Below are 25,371 nucleotides of genomic sequence, written 5' to 3'. Positions count from 1 at the left end.
TGCGGCTTCGAGGAAGCAGAGGGGCCTGAGAGGACTGGAAATGGGAATGGGCCATCACCACCACAGAGTGACTCCATGAGCATCTTCCCTGCTAAGCCAGGAACACAAGAGTATAGAGTTTGGAAGGTTTGGAGAAGTGAAATAATGGCTGACTTGTGAATAATGACGAAAATATTTGATGATGTGACTCCCAGGGAAGCAATTATGGTTAACCCCTCGTTTGTTTGGCATTTTCAAGGATTGAACCATCCCACATAACTGAATTTTCCAGACAACTAAAACTTTCCTATTTATGCGCCTTGAATGTTTTTAACCATGCTTGGTGGAAATGTTTTTGAAATAGATTATACAATTATCCTGCCTCCTTGAACAGAAGCTGCAAGAAATAACATTTCCTTTTGTTGCCTTTGACTGCAGGTCTGAGAAGACCTGATTAGATAGGTTTAAATGGTTAGGGCTTGTAATCGTCTCACATAACAAGAAATCCAGAGCTGGGCAGTACCAGAGAATGATGAATTCTCAGCTCAGTGATGTCAGGCTGACTTTCCGCTCATGGTCACGAGATGGGTGCACAGGTCCAAGCCCCAAGATCTCACATGATAAGATCTAGGCGAGAATGAAATGGGGGCTTCTCCGTACATGTGTCTTTAATTAGAGAGGAAAATATTTCTCAGAAGACCCCTGGCCAACTTCCCCTCAGGTCCCATTGGCAGGACTGAGTCACATTTCTATACCTTGGTTTTATGGGAAGTCTGAGGGAGTGAATACGCAGCAGTCTCCGACTGTGGGGTGGGAGGAGGGCTCTGCCCGTAAAAAAGAAGGATGGAGAATGGCTGTTGGGTAGGCAACCAAGAGTGTTGGCCATATTACCAAGATTGGGAGTAAACGTCACTATGTACGGTTATAGCTTGAGGGATGGTCGAGCTTTTTGCTCCTACACTGAATCACCCCAGACTGGGCTGCTTTTTGATTTCCTAAGTCTGCTTTTATTTAGTATTCTCTCTCCTTGCTTTATGCCAGACTGCTAATTATCACTACTTGCTGTTAATGTCCCTTGCCCTAATCTTGCCATAATTAGATTTTTTTTTTTTTCTGGAAAAACCATATGATCAAACTTGTTAGAACTATGCCTGAAATGTTGAGTGAGTATCTGGCAGCTGTCCTGTGGGTCGGATACATAGTGTGGCATTTCTTTTGGCTGTTCAGTGTCACTTTTCCATTGTTGAGGTTTTGGGGAAAGTGAGCAGTTTTTAGAGAGTCTTATGAACTTAGAGAAAACTAATGAAGTCTTCTTCTGGTGCAAGGATGAGCACATAGGGCCAGTTACGCTTATTTACTAGAGAAGGTAAAACCGTCGGAACTTCAGCATGGTTTAGAGAGAGGCAGCAAAGTTTATCAGTGCATTCAGCCCCCTCTCAAAGCTGCACGGAGGGTGGCTGCTTGGACAGCACCACCAGCTCTGGGACTGTGGCCAGGGGAACCTGTTACTGCAGCCACTGTCCAGTATGAGGCAAGCTGGTGCAGAACTTAATTATTCCTGCCTTCTGCCAGGGTGTCAGAGCCCTGTGAGTGACTCCTGTGAAATGCCCAGCTTGAGCAGAATTAGCAGTGTTTGGATGTGACTTGTTTCAACAAGTTCTTGAAGAAAGTAATGCTTCGGAAATGGTTATTGAAATTATACTGAACAAGTGGGGACCATGCCTTCTGTGACTCAAGAGCTGACCAAAATTCAGTCTCTGTATACAGAAAGAAGGAAATAGGAAGCAGTTGTGAACATTAATACTGACAGTGAGTAACTGAACCAAATGGAATGATTCTACTCTGGGAATCAAACCCGAGCTAGTAGACAGGTTGGGTTCTAAGGAAGCAAATGTTAAAATGTTCAGATTTGACATGGCTGAGATGATGAGCCCAAACTGCTTAGAGCCTTGGGAGTTCCATAAAGCAAGTTAGCTGTTTGAAGGCCCACCAGTCATTATTTTACTATGCATCAGAAAATCATGACTTTAGCCTATAGGCAAAATGTGAAGTGTCAGAAACATTCGGGGATAAGGAAAACAAGTTTTAGTTTTTTTAAAATTCTGACTAATTTGCACCATTCAAATCATTCTTCTAAGAAAAATGCAAAGTATTTCTCATAAATAGTTTATTTATTCACTCCTTCTTATGCGTAGAACATTTTTAAAGAAGCCATCCTTTTAGTGACTGCTGACTGATCCAGGCAGGATACACCCTAGTTAAGCTGAGCAAGATATTTATATTTTTCTAATTTTCTTTTCTCATATGTGAATTAGTATGTGGATTACCGATTGTACCTTTGAAGGACTCTGACCAGTCCTGCCCCCTTAATAATGTAGCCACTGTGTTTGAGTTTTAATACTGGCTTCAAAAAAGCTTCCAGCAACTCATTTTCTAGAAAACAAAATAACAGGAACAAAAAATATAATGCATTTCAAAGCTCCAAAACGCTGGTAGCTTGAGAATCATGAAGCCTATGGTATTATCTGTATTACTGGGATACTGAGTGGTGACTGTACTTACTTTGAATTTGTAAATTATTGCCATTGAATTTTATTATTTGAAATTATTGCTGTTTTGAAGGGAAGCTTCCATGTTAAATACTTTTCACCAATGCTATTGCTATTGCTTTGGGGGTTAATCTGAATCTCATTTTAATGTGTGGAAACTTATATATACTATAAACATAGTTGAAATCAAAGGAAAGAATATGTGAATAGGCATTTTTCTAAAATTAATCAGAGGAAATGAAATGAGTAATCAGAAAAGAGATAAACAATTTTAGAAAACGATATTTATTCAAAGTGACTGAACATGGGACTTCCCTGGTGGTCCAGTGGCTAAGACTCCACGCTTCCAATCCAAGGGGTGCGGGTTCGATCCCTGGTCGGGGAACTAAGATCCCACATGCTGCATGGCGCAGCCAAGAAAATGTAAAAAAAAAAAGAAAAAACAAAAAAAACCCAAAAAGACTGAAGACATTACAGATGAAGCTCTGAAAGATGAAGGGATTCCAAAGGGTTTTCTGAATCCAATTACTTACCATTTGAATTAGTCTGTTTTTCATGTTTTGTATTATTCCTATATGTTACCAAATCTTTGCTTTGGCACAAATAGACATGTATTGAAACTGCATTGAGGCACTTGGAAAATGTGATTAAAGAGTGGACATTCAAAATCTTGCCACTTTTCTTTGGTCGTGGTGTGATTCATTTGTCAGAAACCCCCTGCAGCACTGAGTCAGAGTCAGATATACTTAGACGTCTAAGAGGCCTTACCAACTGGACAGTTTTTTAAGTTTGCTGCAAGCCTAACTTCCCTCAAGAAATCATTTTGGGTACTTAGTGGGCCTAATCCAAGTCAAATGTCACCCTAACTGACATGGTGATACATGTATAACTATCTAGTGTGTATTTTTCTGTCATGTATTTGCCTCGTGGAGCCGAAAAGTTGAACCCGATACATCCTTCACAGTGGAGACTTTAGCTTACTAAATTGTAATTTTGACGTAGTGAGTATGTTGTGAGGAGGTTATACCAGTAGACCCAAGAGCAGGTGGCAATGTGACCAGTAGAAGGAGCTTAGGATTTAAATCATAGGACTGGATTTGAGTCCTGTGTCTGCATAGCTATGGCATGAGCAAGTTAATAAACCTCTCGGAGTCTGTTCATCTGTTGAATGCAGCTGGTAAAAATAATGTCTGCTTCAAGGAGTTGTAAGTATCGAATCAGATAAAGTATATAAAGGTACTCTGCAAAGCTATAAAAGTCTATACGCATTTTTCTTATTATTTTTTGTAAATTAATGTGCCTGTTCTGTGTCCTTCAAGTAGGTAACATTCACAGAAATACACATTATATGCCTTGAGGAATGTGCCATTGAAACAGACTGCATTTTTACTGATGGTTTGCCTCAACTGAAAGCAGGAAGTCATTTTTTAAAATTTATTTATTTATTTATTTGGCTGTGCCAGGTCTTAGTTGCACCACGCGGGATCTTCATTGCTACGTGTAGGATCTTTAGTTGCAGCATGCAGGATCCCTGGTGGTCCAGTGGTTAAGACGCCACACTCCCAATGCAGGGCGCCCGGGTTCGATCCCTGGTCAGGGAACTAGATCCCGCATGCATGCCACAACTAAAGATCCCGCATGCCGCAACTGAAGGAAGTCATTTTATTTTTTAAAATTGAGTTAAGGGATCCCAAAGTGAACAAATAAAGCACATAATACTTGTTAACAGCAAATATTAGAATCAGCCTATACTACAACAGTAGACATATGTAGTCCCTGTTGCATTCCATTAAAGAACTCCTACTGGTTTAGGAGATATATATGGTAACACATATGGAAAAATGTAAAACTGCTGAGTATCAAAATTCACTGCTTGATTGGAAGTAAGTGATAACTTTATTTTTTTTCTGGTGGCCCAGTTGCCATATCCTATAAAAAAGAAAGATTATCACTTGCCCTCTTGATCCCCTTTCCAAATCCATTCTTTAAAGATGGTCTCCATCCCACCTCCTCCATCAGATTCTAGATGAGGAAGACAGTGCCTAACCTTTGAGGAGTTTCTGATATAATGGAGGCTTAAAGCAGATATACAGCTAACTCCTCTATGGAATAGTGGACAAGGTAAGTGCCACAGCAGGTCAGGTGGCTGGGGGTGCCCAGCTTCTGTAACCATTTCCTAGTATTCCTTCAGCACCTGCACATCAGGCCTCATATTGGTTGAATTTTTATTTATGGGTGATTTGCCTCTCTACCTAGATTGTAAACTCTGTGAAGACAGGGAAGGCACCTTGTATTTCTTGGTCTCTCTCTCCATACCTTTTACCTAAGCCTTAACGAGTATTTGTGGTTCAAATAGTCTTGTACCCAACATTCAGGTTTAGCCAAAAAAGTGTATTAAAAGGCATTTAAGCCCTAACTTTCTTTTCCTTTCTTCTGTCTTTGCAGTTGACCTGCCCCTCTTTTTTCCTCGAGACCAGCCGACTCTCACATTCCAGTCCGTCTATCACTTTACCAACAGTGGACAGCTTTATTCCCAGGCCCAGAAAAATTACCCATACAGCCCCAGATGGGATGGAAATGAAATGGCCAAAAGAGCAAAGTAAGTGAATCAATTGTTATTTCTTGCAAATAGAAACATTTTGTTTATCTAGTCCAGGAGTTGGGCAAGCTACTGCCTGCAGGCTAAATCCTGCCCTGTGCCTGTTTTTGTAAATAAAGTTTTGTTGCAACAGCCACACCCATTTTTAAACTTATTTTCTATGGCTGCTTTCATGCAACCATAGCAGAATGAGTAGTAGAAACAGACCACATATGGCCTGGAAAGCAAAAAATACTTGTTATTTGGCCCTTTATAGAAAAAGCTAGCCAACTCCTCATCTAGCCTCATCAGGTAAGATTGCCTTTTTTTCTTTTTAAATGGGTTATATGATTTTTCTGAAATCTACCTTTCTATTTATTTTATTTCTTTTTTAAGATTTATTTATTTTTGGCTGCATTGGGTCTTAGTTGCGGCACACAGGCTCTTCGTTGCGGTGCGGGGGCTTCTCTAGAGTTGTGGCGCTAGGGTTTTCTCTTCTCTAGTTGTGGCATGCAGGCTCCAGGGCATGTGGCCTCTGTAGCTGTGGCAAGCAGGTTCCAGAGCGCTTGGGCTCTGTAGTTTGCGGCACGCAGGCTCTCTAGTTGAGAAGCGCGAGTTCGGTAGTTGTGGCACACGAGTTTAGCTGCCCCGCGGCATGTGGGATCTTAGCTCCCCGACCAGGGATCCAACCCGCGTCCCCTGCATTGTAAGGCGGATTCTTTACCAATGGACCACCGGGGAGGTCCCTCTACCTTTCTATTTAGATTAGAGAATAAGTACTAGGTAGAAATTGGAGTTAGGGAATAACTGGTGTCGATGAAGAAAATATTGGCATCTACTTTCATTTTTTTTTTTAAAGGAAAACTTCAGCTGACAGTAAACAAATAGAATTTTTGCCTAGTAGTCAACACAGGGATCCAGTACCTAGTTTTTCATATGGACCTATAATGTCTTTGAAGGAACAGAGTGAATTATATATCCCATTGCATCTCTGCAGCCATTACCCAAAGTAGGGCCTATGTCTTCTTTGATTGAATAAATGGCTACACAAATAGCTTAGGACTGTTAAAATCCTTATGGAAGTAAGTTGGGAATTTGATAAAGGTTGAAGTTAGCTGGAGCTGGGAATTTAGAGATACTACTATTGCACATGAATCTCTCTGTAGAAAGCTTTCACCAGTCATATGGAATATGTAAATGTAAATGCAGAGAGTTTTTTACAGGTAAGACTTTAGTATCTGGAACACCAGTCTTCATGAACCATGGCCTTCCTAGATTGACGCAACAGTGGATCAACACCATAGCTTCCAAAAGTAAATCATAAGAGTGGCAGGTGGTTATTACTTTATCACTCCGTACAGCCATATGCTCACACCTGTGATCCCAGCTGAAGGATGCTCAGATCCAAAGAATCACAGAAATGAAGAATATCAATTCAGCATCCTCTTTATTGCTCATCCAGTATTTACTGAGCATCTACCATGATCCAGGCAATGTGCCCCTCGCTGGGGATACAATGATAAATAAATTAGAAATTGTCCATGTCTTCATGGAATTTATAGCCCAACAGGAGAGATCAAAGCCTTTGTCATATCAAACGTGTGACGGTTTTAAAGTACCTACTAGTAAACCTGGCCTTCCAGACCTAGAATGCTCCTTGACTGGTAAGACTTCTTGCTCTTTCCTTCCCCTCCCTGGGTCCTATTTCCATCCCCAGGTACCCACTGGCATCTATATGTTCTGTAGTACAAGACCTTCACTCATAGCAGGGTTGGGGCTCTTTTAAATAATGACAGGGTAACTTTCTCTAGAAATCCAGACCTCCCCAGATTCACATGTGGAATCCAGAGCTGTTGTTTACCTGAACCTTTAGTGTGCCCTTCCTCCCTGTATGCCTCTTTGTCTGTGATGCCCAAGTCTGAAATTCTATTTAAGGAAAAAAAACAAACATATGCAAATGTAACTAATAACAATGAGTAAGACTGACTTATCTTGAAATAAACTTGAAAAGGGGGATTATGATGTAAGTTTTACATTTGAGGGATTGCAGTTGTTTAATTCTCCGGGCTTTCCCTGTGTATACATAGGATCTGCCCTTAGAAGATGGGCTGTTATTTGTGGTATGTGCTGTGGAGTCTGAACCAGATGTGTTTTTGTGGTTTCCATGGCAAAGCTATCTCAGTGTGTGTGTGTGTGTGTGTGTGTGTCCGTCCGTGTGTCCGTATACGCACACGCGCGCTTCTTAAGTAGACATTTTAGAATGTATGAATTGAGTCTTTAAGGAGTTGCAGACCACAAGGCTATGATTTCAGTATAGGAATATCGTAAGTGAAGCCTGTTTATCTTAACAGATTGGTTCAGAGTTGCAAGAGACATTTGCTTTACTTTACCAGCCTAAAGAAAACATCCGAAGTAATGTTAAAAAAGTCTGCTTTCTACTGTAGTGAAGATGAATCCATTTTAAATGTAATAAAAGAGAAAGCCAGCAGCTCATGCTAGGAAGAAGAAATAGTTTAAAAGCTCCGTCTTTAATTGACCTGAGTAACTTCCCTGAGCTGTGTCAGAAGGCCAGGTAATGGATAAGCACAACCAGAGAACTGTCCTGCAGTACAGACCAGAGTTTGGTGGAGAAGGTGGAGAGACAGGACAGAAAGAGAGAAAGGTCAGCTGCAGCATTCCTTACACCCCCTGCTGAAAATATTGTATGTACACAGTGCGTAAAAGGCTATAATTCACTTGGAGAGCTCTGCCCAGGACATAAACACTCTCACGGTTTATGAACAGCGCTAGAGCCCTTTGAGTGGAGTCAGCTGTTTATTCCCTCCTGCAGAGCAAAATTCTAAGCATGTGAATTCAGAAAGGACACTTTCTGGCCAGGGCTCTTCCTGTGACATGTACTTCTTGCTCGTGGCTGTTCAGCAAATTCTGTCCTCACAAGTGAATTACCCTCTGCTGGGTGAGCACAGGCTTCAGGGTCATGTGTGCCCCAGTTCCTATCACAAGTTCTAATCTGTAAGCTCTGTGGCCTTGGGCAGGGCTATTAACCTTCCCGAACTTCATCGTGTAAAACAAGACTGTACTCCTCCCTGCTGATGGGCTTGATATGAAGGGTCAGTCAGTGGGTGGACATGTGAAAGACCCTTGGGTTTAGCTTCTGCTTTGTCCCACGATGCCTGTGCCCACTGCTTTCCTCCTGCTGTCTTTCTGCTCCTGCAGGTCTACCCTTCCTTCCACATTCTTCCTTATGGTTTTCCCATCCATGCTAACTTGCAGGCAGCTCTTTCCCCTCTTTCCAGTGTTGGTTGACTGTTGGTCATATACTGCTTTGAAATCTCTTTTGTATTATTCTTTGATTTTTTTCACATCTTTGTATATATCTCATTTCCTTAATCGACCTGTGAGTCCTTTGAAGGCAAGGGTTTTGCATATATCTTTTAAAGATATTTATTGTCATGTAATTTACATACACTTATAATTTACATACAATGAAGTGGACAGATTTAAGTGTATCTTTTTTTAAAAAAAATATTTATTTATTGTTGGCTGCACTGGGTCTTAGTTGCAGCATGCGGGATCTTTGTTTTTTAGTTGCAGCAGGTGGGCTCACAGTTGCAGTATGCAGACTCTTAGTTGCAGCATGCATGTGGGATTTAGTTCCCCAACCAGGAATCGAACTCGGGCCCCTGCATTGGGAATGCAGAGTCTTACCCACTGGACCACCAGGGAGGTCCCTAAGTGTATCTTTTGATGGAGTTTTGACAAAGTTACCTTCTACCCCTTTCCAATTAGTCTCCTCACCCCCAAGACAACGCTGTCTGATTTCTATCACCATGTCTTAGCTTTTCCTCTTCTAGATACTTCTTATAAATGGAATAATACAGATTGTACTCTTTTGTGTCTTTTGTATTCAACATAATTATTTTAGAGTTATCTGTTATGGCATTCCTTTTTTTACTGCTGAGCAATATTTCATTATATGAATATACTATAATGTACTAATCCATTCATCTGCATATTATATTTAGGTTGTTTCCAATTTGGGGATTTTTATGAATAGAGCTGGTATGAACTTTCTTATATAAGCTTTTTAATAGACATATGTTTTCAATTTTGTGGGTAGATACCTGGGAGTATGTGTATGATTAACTATATAAGAAACTGACAACCTTTTTCGAAGTCGTACCAGTTTATACTCCCACCGGCAATATGCTGGGTTCCAGTTGTTCCGTATCCTCTCCTCCAACACTTGGTATTATCAGTCTTTTTAATTTTAGCTATTCTGTAGGGGATGAAGTGATATCGCATTGTGTTTTTAATTTTGATTTCCTGATGAGTAATGATGAGCATATTTTCATGTGCTTATTGGTATGTCTTCTTTTGTGAAGGGTCTGTTCAAATTTTGCCTATTTTTAATCAGGTTGTTGGTCTATTTATTATTGAGTTTTAAAAGTTCTTTATATATTTGTCAGAAATATGTATTAGAGATATTTTCTCCTAATCTATGGCTTGCCTTTTCATTTTCTTAACAGTATCTTTTGATGAGCAGAAATTTTTTATTTTTAATGAAATCTATTTTATCAGTGTTTTAGGTTTTTTTTTTAATTAATTTATTTTATTTATTTATTTTTGGCTGCATTGGGTCTTTGTTGCTGCGTGTGGGCTTTCTGTAGTTGTGGTGAGTGGGGGCTACTCTTCATTGCGGTGCGTGGGCTTCTCATTGCGGTGGCTTCTCTTGTTGCAGAGCACGGGCTCTAGGCGCCCAGGCTTCAGGAGTTGTGGCTCGCTGGCTCTGGAGAGCAGGCTCAGTAGTTGTGGTGCACGGGCTTAGTTGCTCCGCTGCATGTGGGATCTTCCCAGGCCAGGGCTTGAACCCGTGTCCCCTGCATTGGCAGGCAGATTCTTAACCACTGCGCCACCAGGGAAGCCCTATCAGTGTTTTATTTTTATGTTAATATTTTTGTATCCTCATAATTATTTACCTTCCACAGGGTGATGAAGAGATTCTCCTATGTCTTTCTCTAGAAGCTTTGGTTTTGGTTTGACATTTAAGTCTATGATCCATCTCAAATTAATTTGGGGGTATGGTATGAGGTAGAGGCTAAAGTTAATTTTTTTGTTTATATATCTCCAGGTATTTAAGCAACATTTGTTGAAAAAACCTTTCTTTCCCCGTTGAATTACCTTCATGCCTTTGTCAAAATAAATAGACCATACATGAGTGGGTCTATTTCTGGATATTCTATTTCATCTATCTGTTTTTCTGTTTATATACCAATACCAATGTTTCTTAAAATCAGGAAATGTAAATTCTCCAACTTTATTCTTTTTAAAGATTGTTTTGGCTGTCCTAGTTCCTTTTTTTTTCTGTATACGTTTTAGAATCAGTTTGCCACTTCCAACCCCAACCTGCAAAAGAAAAGCCTGCTGAAATTTTGATTGGGATGGCATTGAATCTGTAGGTCAACAAGGGAAGAATCGACATTTTAACAATACCGAATTCTTCCTATCAGTAAACATGGTTTTATTTAGATCTTCTATAATTTACCTCAGAAATGTCTTAAGATTTCAGTGTAGAAGTCTTGGATATTTTTTAATGTTTTTGCTTTTATTGTGAATGATAGCTTTTCAGATTTTATTTTCCAGTTGTTGCTAGTATATAGAAATAGAAATGATTTTTCTATATTGACCTTGTGTACTGTGACATTGCTGAATTTACAATCCTACTAAGTTCTAGTAGCTTTTTTGTAGATTTCTTAGAATTTTTTACATAAATAGTCATATCATCTGTTAACAGCTTTACTTCTTTCTAGTGTTTAAATCTTTACATTTTTTAGTTTCTTTCTTTTTTTTTTTTTTTTTTTTTTAACCTACTTGCACTGACTGGGACCTCTAGTCCAGTGTTGTACACAAGTGATGTGAGCAGACATCTGGCCTTATATTTCCACATTAAAATTCATGTTAGCAGTAGGTTTTACATAGATGTCTTTAGCAGATTGAAGAAATTCCCTTATATTCCTACTTTGCTAAGAGTTTTTATCATGAGTGAGTGTTGAATTCTGTAGAATGCTTTTTCTGCCTCTATTGACATGATCCTGTGGCTTTTCTTTTTCTATTAAAGTGGTGAATTACATTAATTAGGTTTTGACTGTTAGACCAACCTTGCATTCCAGGGATAAATAAACCCTTCTGAGTCATGATATTTTATCCTTTTTTATATTATTATATTTGATTTGCTAAAATTATGTTAAGAGTTTTACATCTGTGTTCATGGATGATAGTAGTCTGAAATTTCCTTTCTTGTGTTGTCCTTGTTAGACTTTGATAATAGCACTACACTGGCTTCATAAAATGAATTGGCAAGTTTTCCTTCCTTATCTGTTTTCTGAAAGAGTTTATGTAGGTTTGGCATTATTTTTTTCTAAATGTTTGGTAGAGTTTATTTGTGGGGAAAAAAATTCAGTGTCTATACTAAATATAGTGATATTCAGATTTTTAAAATTTTTTCTTGTGTTAGTTGTAGCAAATTGTGGGTTTTTTTTAAGAAATTTATCCATCATATTTAAGTTGTTGAATAGATTGGCATAGAATTGTTTATAGTATTGTCTTATTTTCCTTTTAATATCTATGGGGGCTATAGTGATATAACTTCTTTTATTCCTTACAGTGAAAATTTGTATCTTTTTCCTCTCCCTTTTTTTTTAAAACAGTCTACCTACGGGTTTATCAATTTTTCTAATCTTCTCAAAGAAACAAGCTTTTACTTTGTTGATTTTATCCATGGTTTGTTTTCCATTTTATTAATCTATGCTTTTATCTTTATTATTTCCTCAAATTATTTTCAGTTTAATTTCCTCTTCTTTTTCAATTTTTTCAAAATAGAAGCTTAGATCATTGATTTTAATCCTTTCTTCTTTTTTAATATAAGCCTTTAAAGGTATAAATTTCTCTCTGAAGTTTGCTTTAGTTGTATCCCGCAAAATTTGATATGTTGTTTTTTCTTTTTTGTTTTTATACAGCAGGTTCTTATTAGCCATCCATTTTATACACATCAGTATATACGTGTCAATCCCAATCTCCCAATTCATCCCACCACCACCACCACCACCCCCTGCCGCTTTCCCCCCTTGGTGTCCATACGTTTGTTCTCTGCATCTGTGTCTCTATTTCTGCCCTGCAAATCAGTTCATCTGTACCATTTTTCTAGGTTCCACATATATGTGTTAATATACGATATTTGTTTTTCTCTTTCTGACTTACTTCACTCTGTATGACAGTCTCTAGATCCATCCACGTCTCAGCAAATGACCCAATTTCGTTCCTTTTTATGGCTGAGTAATATTCCATTTTATATATGTACCACAACTTCTTTATCCATTCGTCCGTCGATGGGCATTTAGGTTGCTTCCATGACCTGGCTATTGTAAATAGTGCTGCAGTGAACATTGGGGTGCATGTGTCTTTTTGAATTATGGTTTTCTCTGGGTATACACCCAGTAGTGGGATTGCTGGATCATATGGTAATTCTATTTTTAGATTTTTAAGGAACCTCCGTACTGTTCTCCAGATTAGCTGTATTAATTTACATTCCCACCAACAGTGCAAGAGGGTTCCCTTTTCTCCACACCCTCTCCAGCATTTGTTGTTTGTAGATTTTCTGATGATGCCCATTCTAACTGGTGTGAGGTGATACCTCATTGTAGTTTTGATTTGCATTTCTCTAATAATTAGTGATGTTGAGCAGCTTTTCTTGTGCTTCTTGGCCATCTGTATGTCTTTTCCATTATCATTTTGTTAGAAAAAATTTTTAATTTCCTTTGTGATTTCTTTTTGAACCATGAGTTATTTATAATCGTTCTGCTTGAATTTCAAGTGTTTGGGGATTTTTCTGGATGTTTTATTGTTACTGATGTTTAATTTCTGTTTTGGTCAGAGATTATAATCTGTATGATTTTAATCCTTTGAAATTTGTTGAGACTTGTTTTATGGCCCAACATGTAGTCTATCTTGATAAATAGTTCATGTGAACTTGAAAAGAATGTGTGTCCTGCAGTTCTGAGGTATAGTGTTCTATATACATATTAAGTCAAATTACTTGTTAGTGTTATTCAAATCTTCTATATCCTTACTATTATTTTTTGTGTTTATTATTATAACAGTTACTGAAAGGAGGTGGTAAAATTTCCACCTATGTCTTTGGATTTGTCTATTTCTCCTTTTAGTTCTGTCATTTTTTGCTTTTTGCATTTTAAAGTTTTGTTATTTAAGTACATACATATTTGGAATTGTTATGTCTTCTTGATAAATTGGCCATTCTATCATTATGAAATGATTCTTGCTATTTCTGATAATACTACTTCACTTGAATTCTGCTTTTTCTGATATTAATATAGTTACACCAGCTTTCTTTTTCTTTTTTAATTTTTAATTTTAATTTTTTAACATCTTTATTGGAGTATAATTGCTTTGCAATAGTGTGTTAGTTTCTGCTTTACAACAAAGTGAATCAACTATACATATACATATACCCCATATCTCCTCCCTCTTGCGTCTCCCGCCCACCCTCCCTACCCCACCCCTCTAGGTGGTCACAAAGCACCGATCTGATCTCCCTGTGCTATGCGGCTGCTTCCCACTAGCTATCTATTTTGGTAGTATATATAAGTCCATGTCACTCTGTCACTTTGTCCCAGCTTACCCTTCCCCCTCCCCGTGTCCTCAAGTCCATTCTCGACATCTGCGTCTTTATTCCTGCTTTCTTGTGCCTATTTTTTGCTTGGTATATCTTTTTTCATCCTTTTGCTTTCATCCTATGTGTGTCTTTATATGTCAAGGAAACCTTTTGTAACTTGGTTTTTTAAATCTAGTCTGATAATCTCTGCCTTTTAATTGGAGTATTTCATTCATTTACATTTCATATAATTAATGAGCTGGTTGGGTATAAGTCTGTCTTCTTACTATTTGTTGTTTAATTTCCCCTGTTCTTTATCCCTTTGTTCTTCCCTTCCAAATCTTCCATTTGATTTATTTGAGTATTTTTTAGTATACTATTCTCTCTTCTATTGGTCTTTTAGTTATAGCTCTCTGTATCATATTTTAGTTATTAACACACTAAAATATATTCTTAATTTATCTCAGTCTACCATGAATTAATATTACAACAGTTCAAGTATAATGTAGAAACCTAAAACAATGTAATTCTCTTGTGCTATTATATTCAGATGTTTCACTTCTTCATATATTATGAATCCCACAATACATTGTTATTACTTTGGCTTTTAATAGTCAGTTGACTTCTAAAGAATTTTAGAAAAGAAAGAAAAATTATGCTCCATTTTATTCTGGCTTTCTGCACATCCACACCCAGGCAGATAGATAAAGTTTCCCATTCTCTTTACCACTTGTCTGAGCCTCCCTCCTCAGAGGCCTGGCATTTGAGTAACATAAATACAGAGAGGAAATGCATGTGGCAGTTAAGAGCACTGACCCTAAAGTCAAGAGAGAGTTGGGTTTAAATCTGTCTCTGCTATCACTAGCTGTGTGACTTTAGGCAAATTCATAGTCTGTCTCCTTATCTATAAAATAGTGAAGCTAGTTTAGAATATCAAATGGGGTGTGTGATGATTTTCTATTGTTGATTCCACAAATTTTATATCTTAAAACAGCACAAATTATTATCTCACACTCTCTGTGGATCCAACACAACTTTCCTGGCTTCTCTGTTTAGGGTCCCAAAAGACTAAAATCAAAGTGTTGGCTGGGGCCGTTACCACATCTGAGGCCCAGGGCCTCTTCCAAGCTCATTCAGGTTGTTGGCAGAGTTCAGATCCTTGTGGCTGTAAGACTGAGGTCCCTGCTTCCTTGCTGGCTGTCAGGTAGAGGCCATTCCCTGCCACATGGACCCCTCCATCATCAAGCTTGCAGTAGTACATCAAACACTCATGTTTCCAATTTCTGACCTCTGTGTCACTGACATCTAGTCTCTGGTTTAAAGGGTTCATTTGATTAGGTCAGGCCTACCAGTTAATCTCCCTTCCTTAGAGTCATCCATCGGTTCCATGTAACATAACCCACTTACAGGAATGAAATTCATCATTTTCACAGTCCTGGGGATTATACAGGGAGTGCATGCCAGGGGATGAGGAATCTTAGGAGCTATCTTAGAATTCTGCCTACTACACAGGGTAATGTAGGTGAATTGTCCAGCATAGGATCTGGCATGTCATAAGCATTCAGTAAATGTTAGAATTCAGCATCATCATACCTGGAGGAAAAACAGAGATTTTTAATTAAAAGATAGCGGAGTCAGCATTGCTAGCTACACATGCAACCGAGTAAACAGTCCCTCAAACCTCAGTGACTTGGCCAGAGATTCTTAAGTTCTAGGCTGCTCCATCCATGGCTGCTGTCCCCTATGGTTGTGTCTTCTTGGTGCCAGTACAGCCAGTTTGAAAAGTGGAAAAACTCCATGCTTCAATTGTATAATCTACATAAAACCAACTATCACTTAAAAAAAAAACTGAACCCGCTATTTACCTACCTTGGTATCTTATACACAGCTTTAGCTCTGTCTAAGTAAATGAATCAGACAATTTTTTATAATCCTTTCTAGTTTGATAAATCTATGAATAGGTGGAGTGAGTTTTCCCTGAGTTTCATTGTATAAAGCATTAGGTTGATCCTAGAGGCCTGAGTACGTTCTCAGAACAGCATTGAACCCTAAAACTACCTACTGCAATGGCTTGTCACACATTAAATCCATTATATAAATGGAATATTTCAAAAAATAGCTTCTCGGTCAACACATGGGGGCAATTCATCATGAACCTTCTAAAACATTTTGTTGTTTCCCCTCTTGACTCCATGTCAGAAAGAGATGTAATTTTCTTATTTAGAAACTTATCTAGATACTCCCAAAGCAATCCCTAATTTCCCATATGTGGCTCTTCACCATGCATACTTCTATTATTTGTCATTCTGTTGTCTTCGCAGAATAACTTTCTCTTTCAATCATTTTTTAAAATTGTACATTCTGGGCTATTTCAATTATTTTTCATCGTTAATACCTTAGTATTCCCAAAGACACTGTTTCCTTCAAACTTCTCATTAGCTGCTAAATGCTTCAATCCAGTCTTAAGCGTTAGCCCTCTAAGTAAAACAGATAAAAATAGATCTTCTCTCCTCAAGAGAAGGGGGTCACCTGATGTGCTCCTCATCCCTATCCCTTACTGTGGCCTCCGGGGCCCCTCTGGGAGGCCATGGAGCACAGCGTGGAAATCCCAGTCCTAAGAGGGCACTTCACAGTACGGTTGCAGGAGCCCTGAGGCCTGAGAATTCTTTAGAGACCAGGGTAGGGCTGGTGGGGGGAGGGGTGATCTTGAAGCATAAGTGGTTATAATGTGAGCCTACTCACATCTTCTGGTTAAGATTTAATTGTGGCATCAGGCCTCTCTCTGCAGTCCCTGTGCTTGGTAAGCTGGCCAGAGGGAACCCTGACTGAACCAGCTTTGGGGCCCAGGTATCCAGTCATCGCTCTGTGTTAGGGAAAACCCTGACGGGGACTTTGCAGCCCTCCCTCTCCCAGGACCACTAACCGCCCCCCGCATCCCTCCCCTTTATATCTGTATTTTTGGAACTCCCATCTGGCCCCCCGGGGGTAGGGGTTGACCAGGAAGGTAAGACTTGTGGCCACTGTGACTGCTCACCCTCACAGCTGCAGAACTGAGCCATTCTGGGCAGGAAGCGTCCTGGGAATGGAAGGGGGAGCCCCGAGCTAGGCAGAGCAACCAGGCTGGGGCTCCCAGAAAGCTCGGCCACAGGGGGCGCATCGCGGCTCAGACCTCAGTGGCAGAGCCTGCAAGCCCGGCTGCTGCTATGATTCATGGGTTTTCTTTTTTTTTTGCCTTGAGTTTCCTAGGAATAGTTCCCTTTAAAAACTCCCAACCTCATCTCAGCTGAACTCCCCTCAAGAGAGAAGAGGGAATTTTCCAGGCCCAGGCCAGCCTCGCTTGGGGGATGAGAGCACCCGTAGAAGACAGGAGAGGAACCAGTGATGGTGCCTCCCGAGGAACTGGGGAAGGCTAAGGGCGCCAAACCTTCCTCTCCCCCACGCACCCTGGGTTCCCGTGTTCACAAGCTGACCCATCCCTCCTAGGGTTTAGAGAGAGAGAAGTTGTGAGGAGAAAAATAAAGCAAATAAATACCATGAAATTCTTGGATCTTTGAACTCTCACAGAGAATCATTTTGAAAAGTATCTTCAAGGGATTTGGTTTGTTTTTTCTTTCAGAAGAGAGGGCGACAGAGACGGGGAGGAGTCCAGATCTGCCTGACATGCAGGCATCCTCTCCAAACTGCGTAGGTCAGAGAGAACACGTTATTTGTTAGAACCTGACATCTGTTGCTGTGAAATGATAAGCTCCATTAAAAAGCCCAGCCATCAATTACTGCTGATACAGCCCTCATCCTGGAGTGGGCCGCTCACCACACTTGCAGCCTGTGCAGACCAGGCTGTACCAGGCGCGGAGCGTTCGCAGCCCCACGCAGCCTCCCCGCTCCTTCCACAGGACCTCTCAGGCCATCTCTCCCAGGCCCTCCATCTGGGTTCCTGGCTTCCTTTGATTCCACTCTTTGGCCGCTCTGAGGGCTGTTTTCAGGACTGAACCCCCTGTCCGTGCTGCTTTCTCAGTGGGAAACAGGGTGAGGCTTTACTGTCTGGTCGCAGTCATCCAAGCCGGAAGGAGCTGCACACAGAAGAGTAACTGGGAGATGAGCGCATCTTAGTCGGGGGAACTCGCTTAGTCGTGCTGTTGTGAGAGCTCCTGATCAGCTCAGGCTTGGGTTCTGATTATCCCTCCCAGGATGGGAAAACGTTCATGATAGCCAAGTACACCTACTTCCTCGTTTGTGAGTTACAACCCTACATTTTCTTGGAAAAATAGACAGATGTCCTATAAAGTCAGAAAGGAAGGAATAGGGGAGTTGGTTTTGGATTTTTATAGTATACCAAAGTAGAAACACACGCTTATTCATGGAATCGGAGTCGCCTTTGAACGGTTGGAAGGAAAAACGTACAGTAAGTAAAGAAAATGCAAAGAATAACAGCCTGGGAGTTAGGAGACCTGGGTCTCATTTGGACACCATTATTAATTTCCTGTGTGAACTTGGAAAAGACACTTCACCTTTCGGGGCCTCAGTACCCTCATCTGAAAGTACTGGGCTGGTAGCTGATGATCACAAAGCTCTAACATATTTCTGGGATTTTAAGTGAAAATTGTGTTTAAGGTAGTTTAGCATACTTTTTAATTCGTGTTGACAAAATTCCATCTCTGTTGCCAGAGGTCAGACACAAATTGAAAACATTGCTAAATGGAATTAAGTACACTCCGTACGTGATGCCTTTTTGTACAACCCGTATCTAATATTTATAGAACACTTCAGCTGTGGGACGTGCACACATATGCCCTGAACACACACACCCAGTAAAATACTTCTAGATGTAATACTTTTTCAGATGTCAAGTTAAAACAGCTTCTCGGGAATTAGGCTTGACTGTTCAGATGTGCGTGTTGGTTTCTGACAGGTGCCGCCGGGGCTGCTCAGGGCTTATGATGTGGAGTCCAGCCAAGGCAGGAGGGCCAAGCCGCATGGTTCTATCATTTCTCATTAAGGCATGCATTCTAGAAATAGGGGAAGCATCAAAGAATGACCATCCAATCTGTGCACATCATTAGTGACAAGCAGAGGCCTTGCTTCTGCAGAAATGGGATTCTGTCTTGTCTGTGGTCAGATCCTTCAGCACAGGGGCCCCCTGTGAAAATGAACTAGATTCATGACTTGTTAAACTCACAGCTTTATAGAGGTGAGCAAAAACAGGGAGCAGATATTAGGGTAGTAACCACTATGCCAGTGACCTCCAAAATCCACAGCCAATAGCAGAGCTAGGTTGGGTGACCAAGCAGGGATGCATTTAGAAAGGTAAGCGTGACAGTAGGGGCCAGTCTCAGGACGTGGAACATGGAAGGAACCTTAAGCATCATCTAGTGCCACCAGAATTGAGTATGGTCAGCATTAACCATTGTGGTGGAAATTAAATGGAGTGATTGGTATATTTGAAACCCTCAGCACAGTGATTGGCATAGACTTGACATTCACTTCATCATTTTCATTTCCTGGAAGAACTTGTTCAAGGCCATGCAGTACAAAGATTAGAACCCTTTTACCCAATCACTGGTCCAGGGCCGGCCCAAGCCGCCTCTGACCTCTCCCCTTTACTCTGCCTGTTTCCTGCTCCCTTGCTCACAGGAGAGCACGTGGAGTCCAGGGCTGGAGGGCAGCACGCCTGCATCCACGTACCCACCACCTTCCCTTGGGGCGGCCGGGCATCGAACCTTCTTCCTAGTGGCTCACCCAGCAGGCTGAGGGACACTGTGGCCACGGGGAAAGCCCAAGGTATTCTTGAGCAGAAATAGCTCTCCTAAGAATATGGAGACCTGACACTGAGTACCTTTAAGGGAAAGTGAACATTCCTGTGGCTGAACTTATTACTATAATCAATGGGCAAAAGAAGAAGAGGTGTATGATAATGGAGCAGGCCAAAGGAAAGACACTGCTTCACAGCTGCCTCCAAACCAGCCGGAAGGCTGCACATCAAGAAGAGGACAAAAAATTCCAGTGACTCCTGTCTTCCCAGACAGAACTTCTGGCACTTAGTCATGCCTAATGGAAAATGGAAGCCAAGAAAGCAGAAGTGAGGCTGGAGTGATCTAGGGTAGTCCTTATCCAGAGTCACTTCTGAGGAGAAAAAGTGCCCTGGATGGTCAGGGCTGAGTTGCCAGGTAGAAGTGCCATGGCCATGGGGAGAACAGGCTTTAAAGCAGCCGTGATTATAAGAATCAAGTGTAACAATGGCTTCTGCAGTGAAGTTATTGCTAGTAATTCATTCAGCAAACATTTAAGAGCTATATACACTATAGTTGACCCTCAAACAATGCGAGGGTTAATCCACATGTAACATACAGTCAACCCTCTGTATCCAGAGTTTCTCCACATCCGCGGATTCAACCAGTCATGGACTGTGTAGCACTGTAGTATTTACAATTGAAAAATATCCGTGGTTAAGTGGACCCGCGCAGTTCAAACCCATGTAGTTCAAGGGTCAACTGTATATACAGAGTATGTGCAAAGCACTGGGGACCACAACACACACACACACACAGGGTTGCTGCCCTCCAGGTGCTAAAACTCATCCACCTGTTGTGAAGAGTCCCAACTACAAAGCCCGCTGATTGATGTTTGGAACCGTCCATCACTGGTTGAGATTCTGTTCCCATGACAGGGCATCCATGGCATGAACTACTCAGTACACGGAGTACAAGTCAGAATTGCAAAGTGGGAAGCTCTGTAGCTCTTCTAAAAATCAAATTTAGAAGACCAAGATTTTCCATTATTGATCATTTTGGGGATCGGATAATCTTTAAACTGTCATTATTTCAGTCTCCCAAAAAAGTGAAATTTATGGGAACGTATATGTAAAGGCAAGACTATGTTGTTTCTTTCTGAGAATAAGTGATAATGGATCAACCAGTCTCTCCTGATCATCTTATAGACAATAATAATAATAAATATGCATTGAGGGCTTTCACTGCACCAGCACAGCTGTAAATGCTTTATATATTTTAATTCCTGTGATTCTTGTAACAACCCTATGAGACAGGTACTGCCCGTTGTTACACCTATTTTACAGATGATGAAGCTGAGGCCCCACAAAGTGAAGTGACTTGTCCAAGGTCACAGTGTAACTTAGTGTAGGAACTGAGGATATACCTTGGGTTTCCCAACTTTTAGACTGGCATTCTGCTCTTATAATGCCCTGCCACTCTTCCTCAGACTGATTGCCTGAGTTATCCCAAAATTGCCAGGCGACTGAGCTCAGCTGTCTGTCTGGAACTGCAGAGTCTCTGGGTGCTCTGCCTCGGTCGACGCTCAGGTTTGGCGAGCCCCAGTGTGGATTTGTAGTGGCAGTCATTTTGATTAGGTCCTGCCCAGATCACCAGCATTTTTCCCATTCTTTTATTCATTCATTCAGCAAATATTTATTGAATTCAAAGTAGGTATCAGGCACCATGTTAAGTGATGCGTGGGACACAGTCTGCCTTCACTGGACCAGAGGTGAGATGAAAATTCTACATAAATAACTCATCAGGCAGCAGCATGTGCAACATGCAGGTGAAATGCAGTCGGAGTCCCGAGGAGAGGCGATGATGTCTGTTTCCTGAGATTGAGGTGGCTGACGCTGGAGGGTGGGTAGGAACTGATGTGCAGAGGTGGAGGGAGGACACTCCTGCCAGAGGGAACAGAGGCTCAGAGGCCGGGAAGCATGGGGTTCCAGGTAGGCCAGTCTCCTTTGAAGAGGGCAGCAGTAGATGAGGCAGGAGAGAAGGAAAGAAAAGAGGCAGGTAACAGAGTTCTGCACGGTAGAAGGAATGATGCTCTGGGATCAGACCAGCCAGAATTCAAATCCTGGTTCTACCACTTTCTGGCAGTATTTTGTTACCTCTGTGGATGTTGCTCTTCTCATCTGTCCATGAGGATAACAGTCCTCTCTCACAGTGGACTGTGAATGTTAAGTGGGAAAATGATGGTAAAATGTCTGGGGTATTGTTGGTGTTCAATTAATGGTAACTTGTTATTAACTGCTGTGCTAAGACACTTGATCTTCTTTTCTGTAGGCAATAAGGTTTTTCTTAAATTAGCAGATTACATATTGATACAGTGACCTGCCTTGGCATAGATATATAAAGCATAATAGAGCCTTCTTGCCTTGGAAATATTAAGGAAGGCAGTAAAAACTGAGACCTGTGGTCACACTTGTGCACCACTATAAAGGAATGCCTGTCTTGGGCCCTTTCACCTTTTCTTTGCCACCTCAATGCCCAAGAGACCCACTCTTTATTCTCCAGAGTTAGGGTTTCCAGTTTTAGCAATTAAAAATACAAGTTGCCCTGTTAAATTTGAATTGCATATAAACAACAAATAATTTTAGTATAAGTATATCCCATGCAAAATTTAGGACATACTTATACCGAAATGTTATTTGAAGTTTATTTGAAATTTAAATTGATATGGGCATCCTTTGTGGAGGGACAGCTCAGGAATCAGTCAGAACAATCTGTCCGCCTTCCTGGAGAGGGGGACCCACCCGTCCTCTAGTCTTGTCCCTCAGGTAATAAAGGCTCTGCTCTGCAGACTTTGGCAGTGCCTTTAAATCACTTCCTGGGTAGAGACAGTAAATGCTGATGGGTCCCACTGTGTGTGTTTGGGGCGGGAGCAGAGGTCAAGTGGGGCAGGATGTCTTGTACCAGCCTTCACATCTCCCCAGCCTTCTTTCTTCAGAACATTCTCACAGACAATTGGCAGAATGAAGACAGCCTTTGTGGTCTGATAACTTGTCTCACGGAATAAGTGCAAGCCCTCTTTCACGGAGCTTCTTCCAGGAACATTGCTAAAAGTGGCGACTTTAGCTGTCCCTGTGGCGTGAGTGACTTGAGGCGGCCAGAGCAGGCATGATGGTAACTGACCACATGCTCCCTGCTCTGGGGAGTCTGGGGACCGCAGTACTGGAGCTGGGAGGACAGTCCAGCTGCCTCACTATGCAAGTGAAACAAAGAAGACCCAGAGAAGGGAAGTGCTTTGCCCAAGGTCACACAGCTATCCAGAATTTGAGTCTGAACTTCAGCCTGGGTCTACTACCTTGAGTTCTTCTGTAATAATTCAGGGCGTCTGAGAATTCCCAATACACTTGTTTGGTTGACTTGTGAACATTTTCTCGGGACTACTTGACAACTGTCATCTCCAGATCTCCACTCGGCTGCATGTCCTTCAGTGCTGCCACTCTCAGCTTCATGCTTGCCGCCCCTAAGAGCAAAATCACTACTGGTGCGGAGTTCATGGCACTTTCTAGACCAGCTTGATCTTAGCCCTCCTCCCCAGCAGTGCCTCCTTGCTGATCCCTTTGCCCCACCCTGACCAAGTGTTCCGCGGTTGAGATGGAAAAATCCATCTCAAAGTAGAGGGCTTTTAACCTCACTTTCAGAGGAGTAATTTCACCTCCACGTAACAGGAGGTGAAAATTAAAACAAAGCAGGGTGTAAGTTGGGGCAGTATAGCACCCTTGGGTTTAAGTGCCTTTGACCTGTTCCCCTCAGATTAGAGTGATTAATCTGGATACCAGAGAGTTCTTAGAGGAGCCCTTTACTCAGTGGTGTCACCGGCGAGGTGGCATTAGCCCTAAGACCAGCTTTATATGCACATTCGGAAAGCAAACCTGGCCGGGTGGGCAGAGCCGGCCCACGTGGAAGCCCGGAGCGGCCATCAGGGGGTCTTCCTCTCTTTTTTATTTGCTTGTTCTTGCCACAGGCTGTCATGAGACCAAGAAAACTTGTTTTGAAAATGCTTGACAGCCGAAACAACCTGTTCTCGGCTCTGGACGAGAGGGTCTGTCCTTTCTGACTATTTCTGTACTGTTTGATGTTTGACTAGCTGCTGACTGGAAAAAATGAAGTTGCTGTTTTCTTCTCATATTGTTCACAGGCAAGTGCCAGTGGCTTGCCAGGCCCTTGTTTCCCGTTTTTTCCAGCCCTTCACCAGAGACATTTTAAGACAGTGCCTGAGTTTAACTGATGAATGAACATTAGCAACATATACTTATGAGGATATAACCGATGGTTACATCTCTGCAAGCCGAGCTCTATATGTGGGTTGTCTTTCCCAGTCCCATTAGAGTTCAACCTGTGATTTTCCACTTGTAGTTTGGTCCTCTCTGGAGAAGTTGAATGTGTGAGTCAAAATCTCCAGTTATCCCAGTGGCTACTTTGGCCTTCCGCACTGGTGGCTCTGAGGCCTGCAGCAGCATCTCTGTTCCTCCCTGGGGTCTTGGTCTTAGATGGTCTCAGGTGGGTCCTGTGACTGGGAAGGAGCCACTTCACTTCTTTTCTGCAAATAGAGGGGTTGGACAGGTAAAGAATTGACAAACAATAGCCCCAGGGCAAGCTTAGCTAGCTGCTTGTTTTTATAAATAAAGTTTTATTGGAACACAGCCCCACCCATTCATTTACATATCGCACATGCCTGCTATCACTCCAAGGGCAGAGCTGAATTGCAGAGACAGGGTATATGGCCTGCAAAGCTGAAAATACTTGCTGTCTGGCCCTTTACAGGAAAACATTGCCGATCCCTGGATTAGATGACCTTTAGGGTTTTCAAATCCAACTTTCTATGACTTTTGAACTCGTGCAGTTCTTTTACAGCACAAGCTCCTGAAGCACCTAATGAGGGGCTGACTAGAAGGGGGCCTCTCTCTTCCCTGCAGTAGTTACAATGCAAAGCACGCCTTGAGGTTGCTGAAGTCTACACAGGGAGGGGGCTTATTCTGCTGTGTTTTTATAGTTTATTTTGCTGTATGTCTGTATTCGTTTATTGGTCTGAGGGCTCTGGCGTCCGTGGGGTCCACCAATTTTGGTAAAAAGACACCCCAGCTGTATAAGTCTGACTGAATTCAGTGGCATGGTTCAAGGTGGGCCACCCGTCTGTGCCCACGTGGAGGAGAACACTGATTCATCTGCTTGATAACTATGGTAGGAAAGGGAGCCAAATGCTGCCTTGAGAACCTGTGTGGCTGCCTGGACCCACCCCACCCGCTGTTTGTGTTTGCCCGTCTCTGAGTCTGAGCAGTGAGATGGGGCAGGATAGCTCAAAGTGGCAAGGTAGGTTGGTGGCCATGGTGAGAAAAACAGGAAGAAGCCTTGAAAAATGCAGAGACTAGGGAAGAACTAATCTTTTTAATCTTCTTCCCCTGGTGCCAGTCCAAACAAGATTCTAACATAAAATTTGCATCCCAGTGGCATGCATCCCATACCCACGTTCCCAGGGCATAATAGGGGATCCAAAGCACAGAACTGCATGGTCCCCCGGTCAAGGCCTCCCTGGCCTATAAAGAACTTTTGTGCAGACTAGAAAAAGGTGCCCCTTTGGGTTGGTGCAGACTTGGTTAATAGCTTTGGGTAAGAAAAACCTCCCCCTTTCTCTAGGCATCTAGCCCTGGGCGAGCACACAGCTGAGTAAGTGGGCAGGGACTGGATTTCAGCCCCCACTTGCTCGTTTGGCCAGACTCCTTGGTGCAGAGCAGATGCTGCCCTCCCCAGTGGAGCAGCCACTCCTGCCACCTGGCATCTTGGAAGTCTGGGGGGGGCTCCTCTCACAGGGCCTTGCTG

General features: G+C 41.8%; 1 protein-coding gene across 3 annotated transcripts in view; it reads left to right on the top strand.

Moving 5' to 3' along the window:
* BABAM2 (BRISC and BRCA1 A complex member 2) overlaps positions 1-25,371 on the top strand; it is a 444,468-nt gene that overhangs the window by 401,224 nt on the left and 17,873 nt on the right. For all 3 annotated transcript variants that reach the window (XM_059942959.1, XM_059942958.1, XM_059942957.1), the window contains exon 11: positions 4,974-5,127. In XM_059942959.1, the coding sequence (XP_059798942.1) occupies positions 4,974-5,127 (154 nt within the window). The remainder of the gene's footprint in view (positions 1-4,973; positions 5,128-25,371) is intronic.

The sequence above is a fragment of the Balaenoptera ricei genome, chromosome 13 (assembly GCF_028023285.1).
Source record: "Balaenoptera ricei isolate mBalRic1 chromosome 13, mBalRic1.hap2, whole genome shotgun sequence".
Classification (NCBI taxonomy): Eukaryota; Metazoa; Chordata; class Mammalia; order Artiodactyla; family Balaenopteridae; genus Balaenoptera; species Balaenoptera ricei.
The sequence above is the reverse complement of the archived record's forward strand: the minus strand, read 5'-3'. Positions and strand labels throughout refer to the sequence as shown.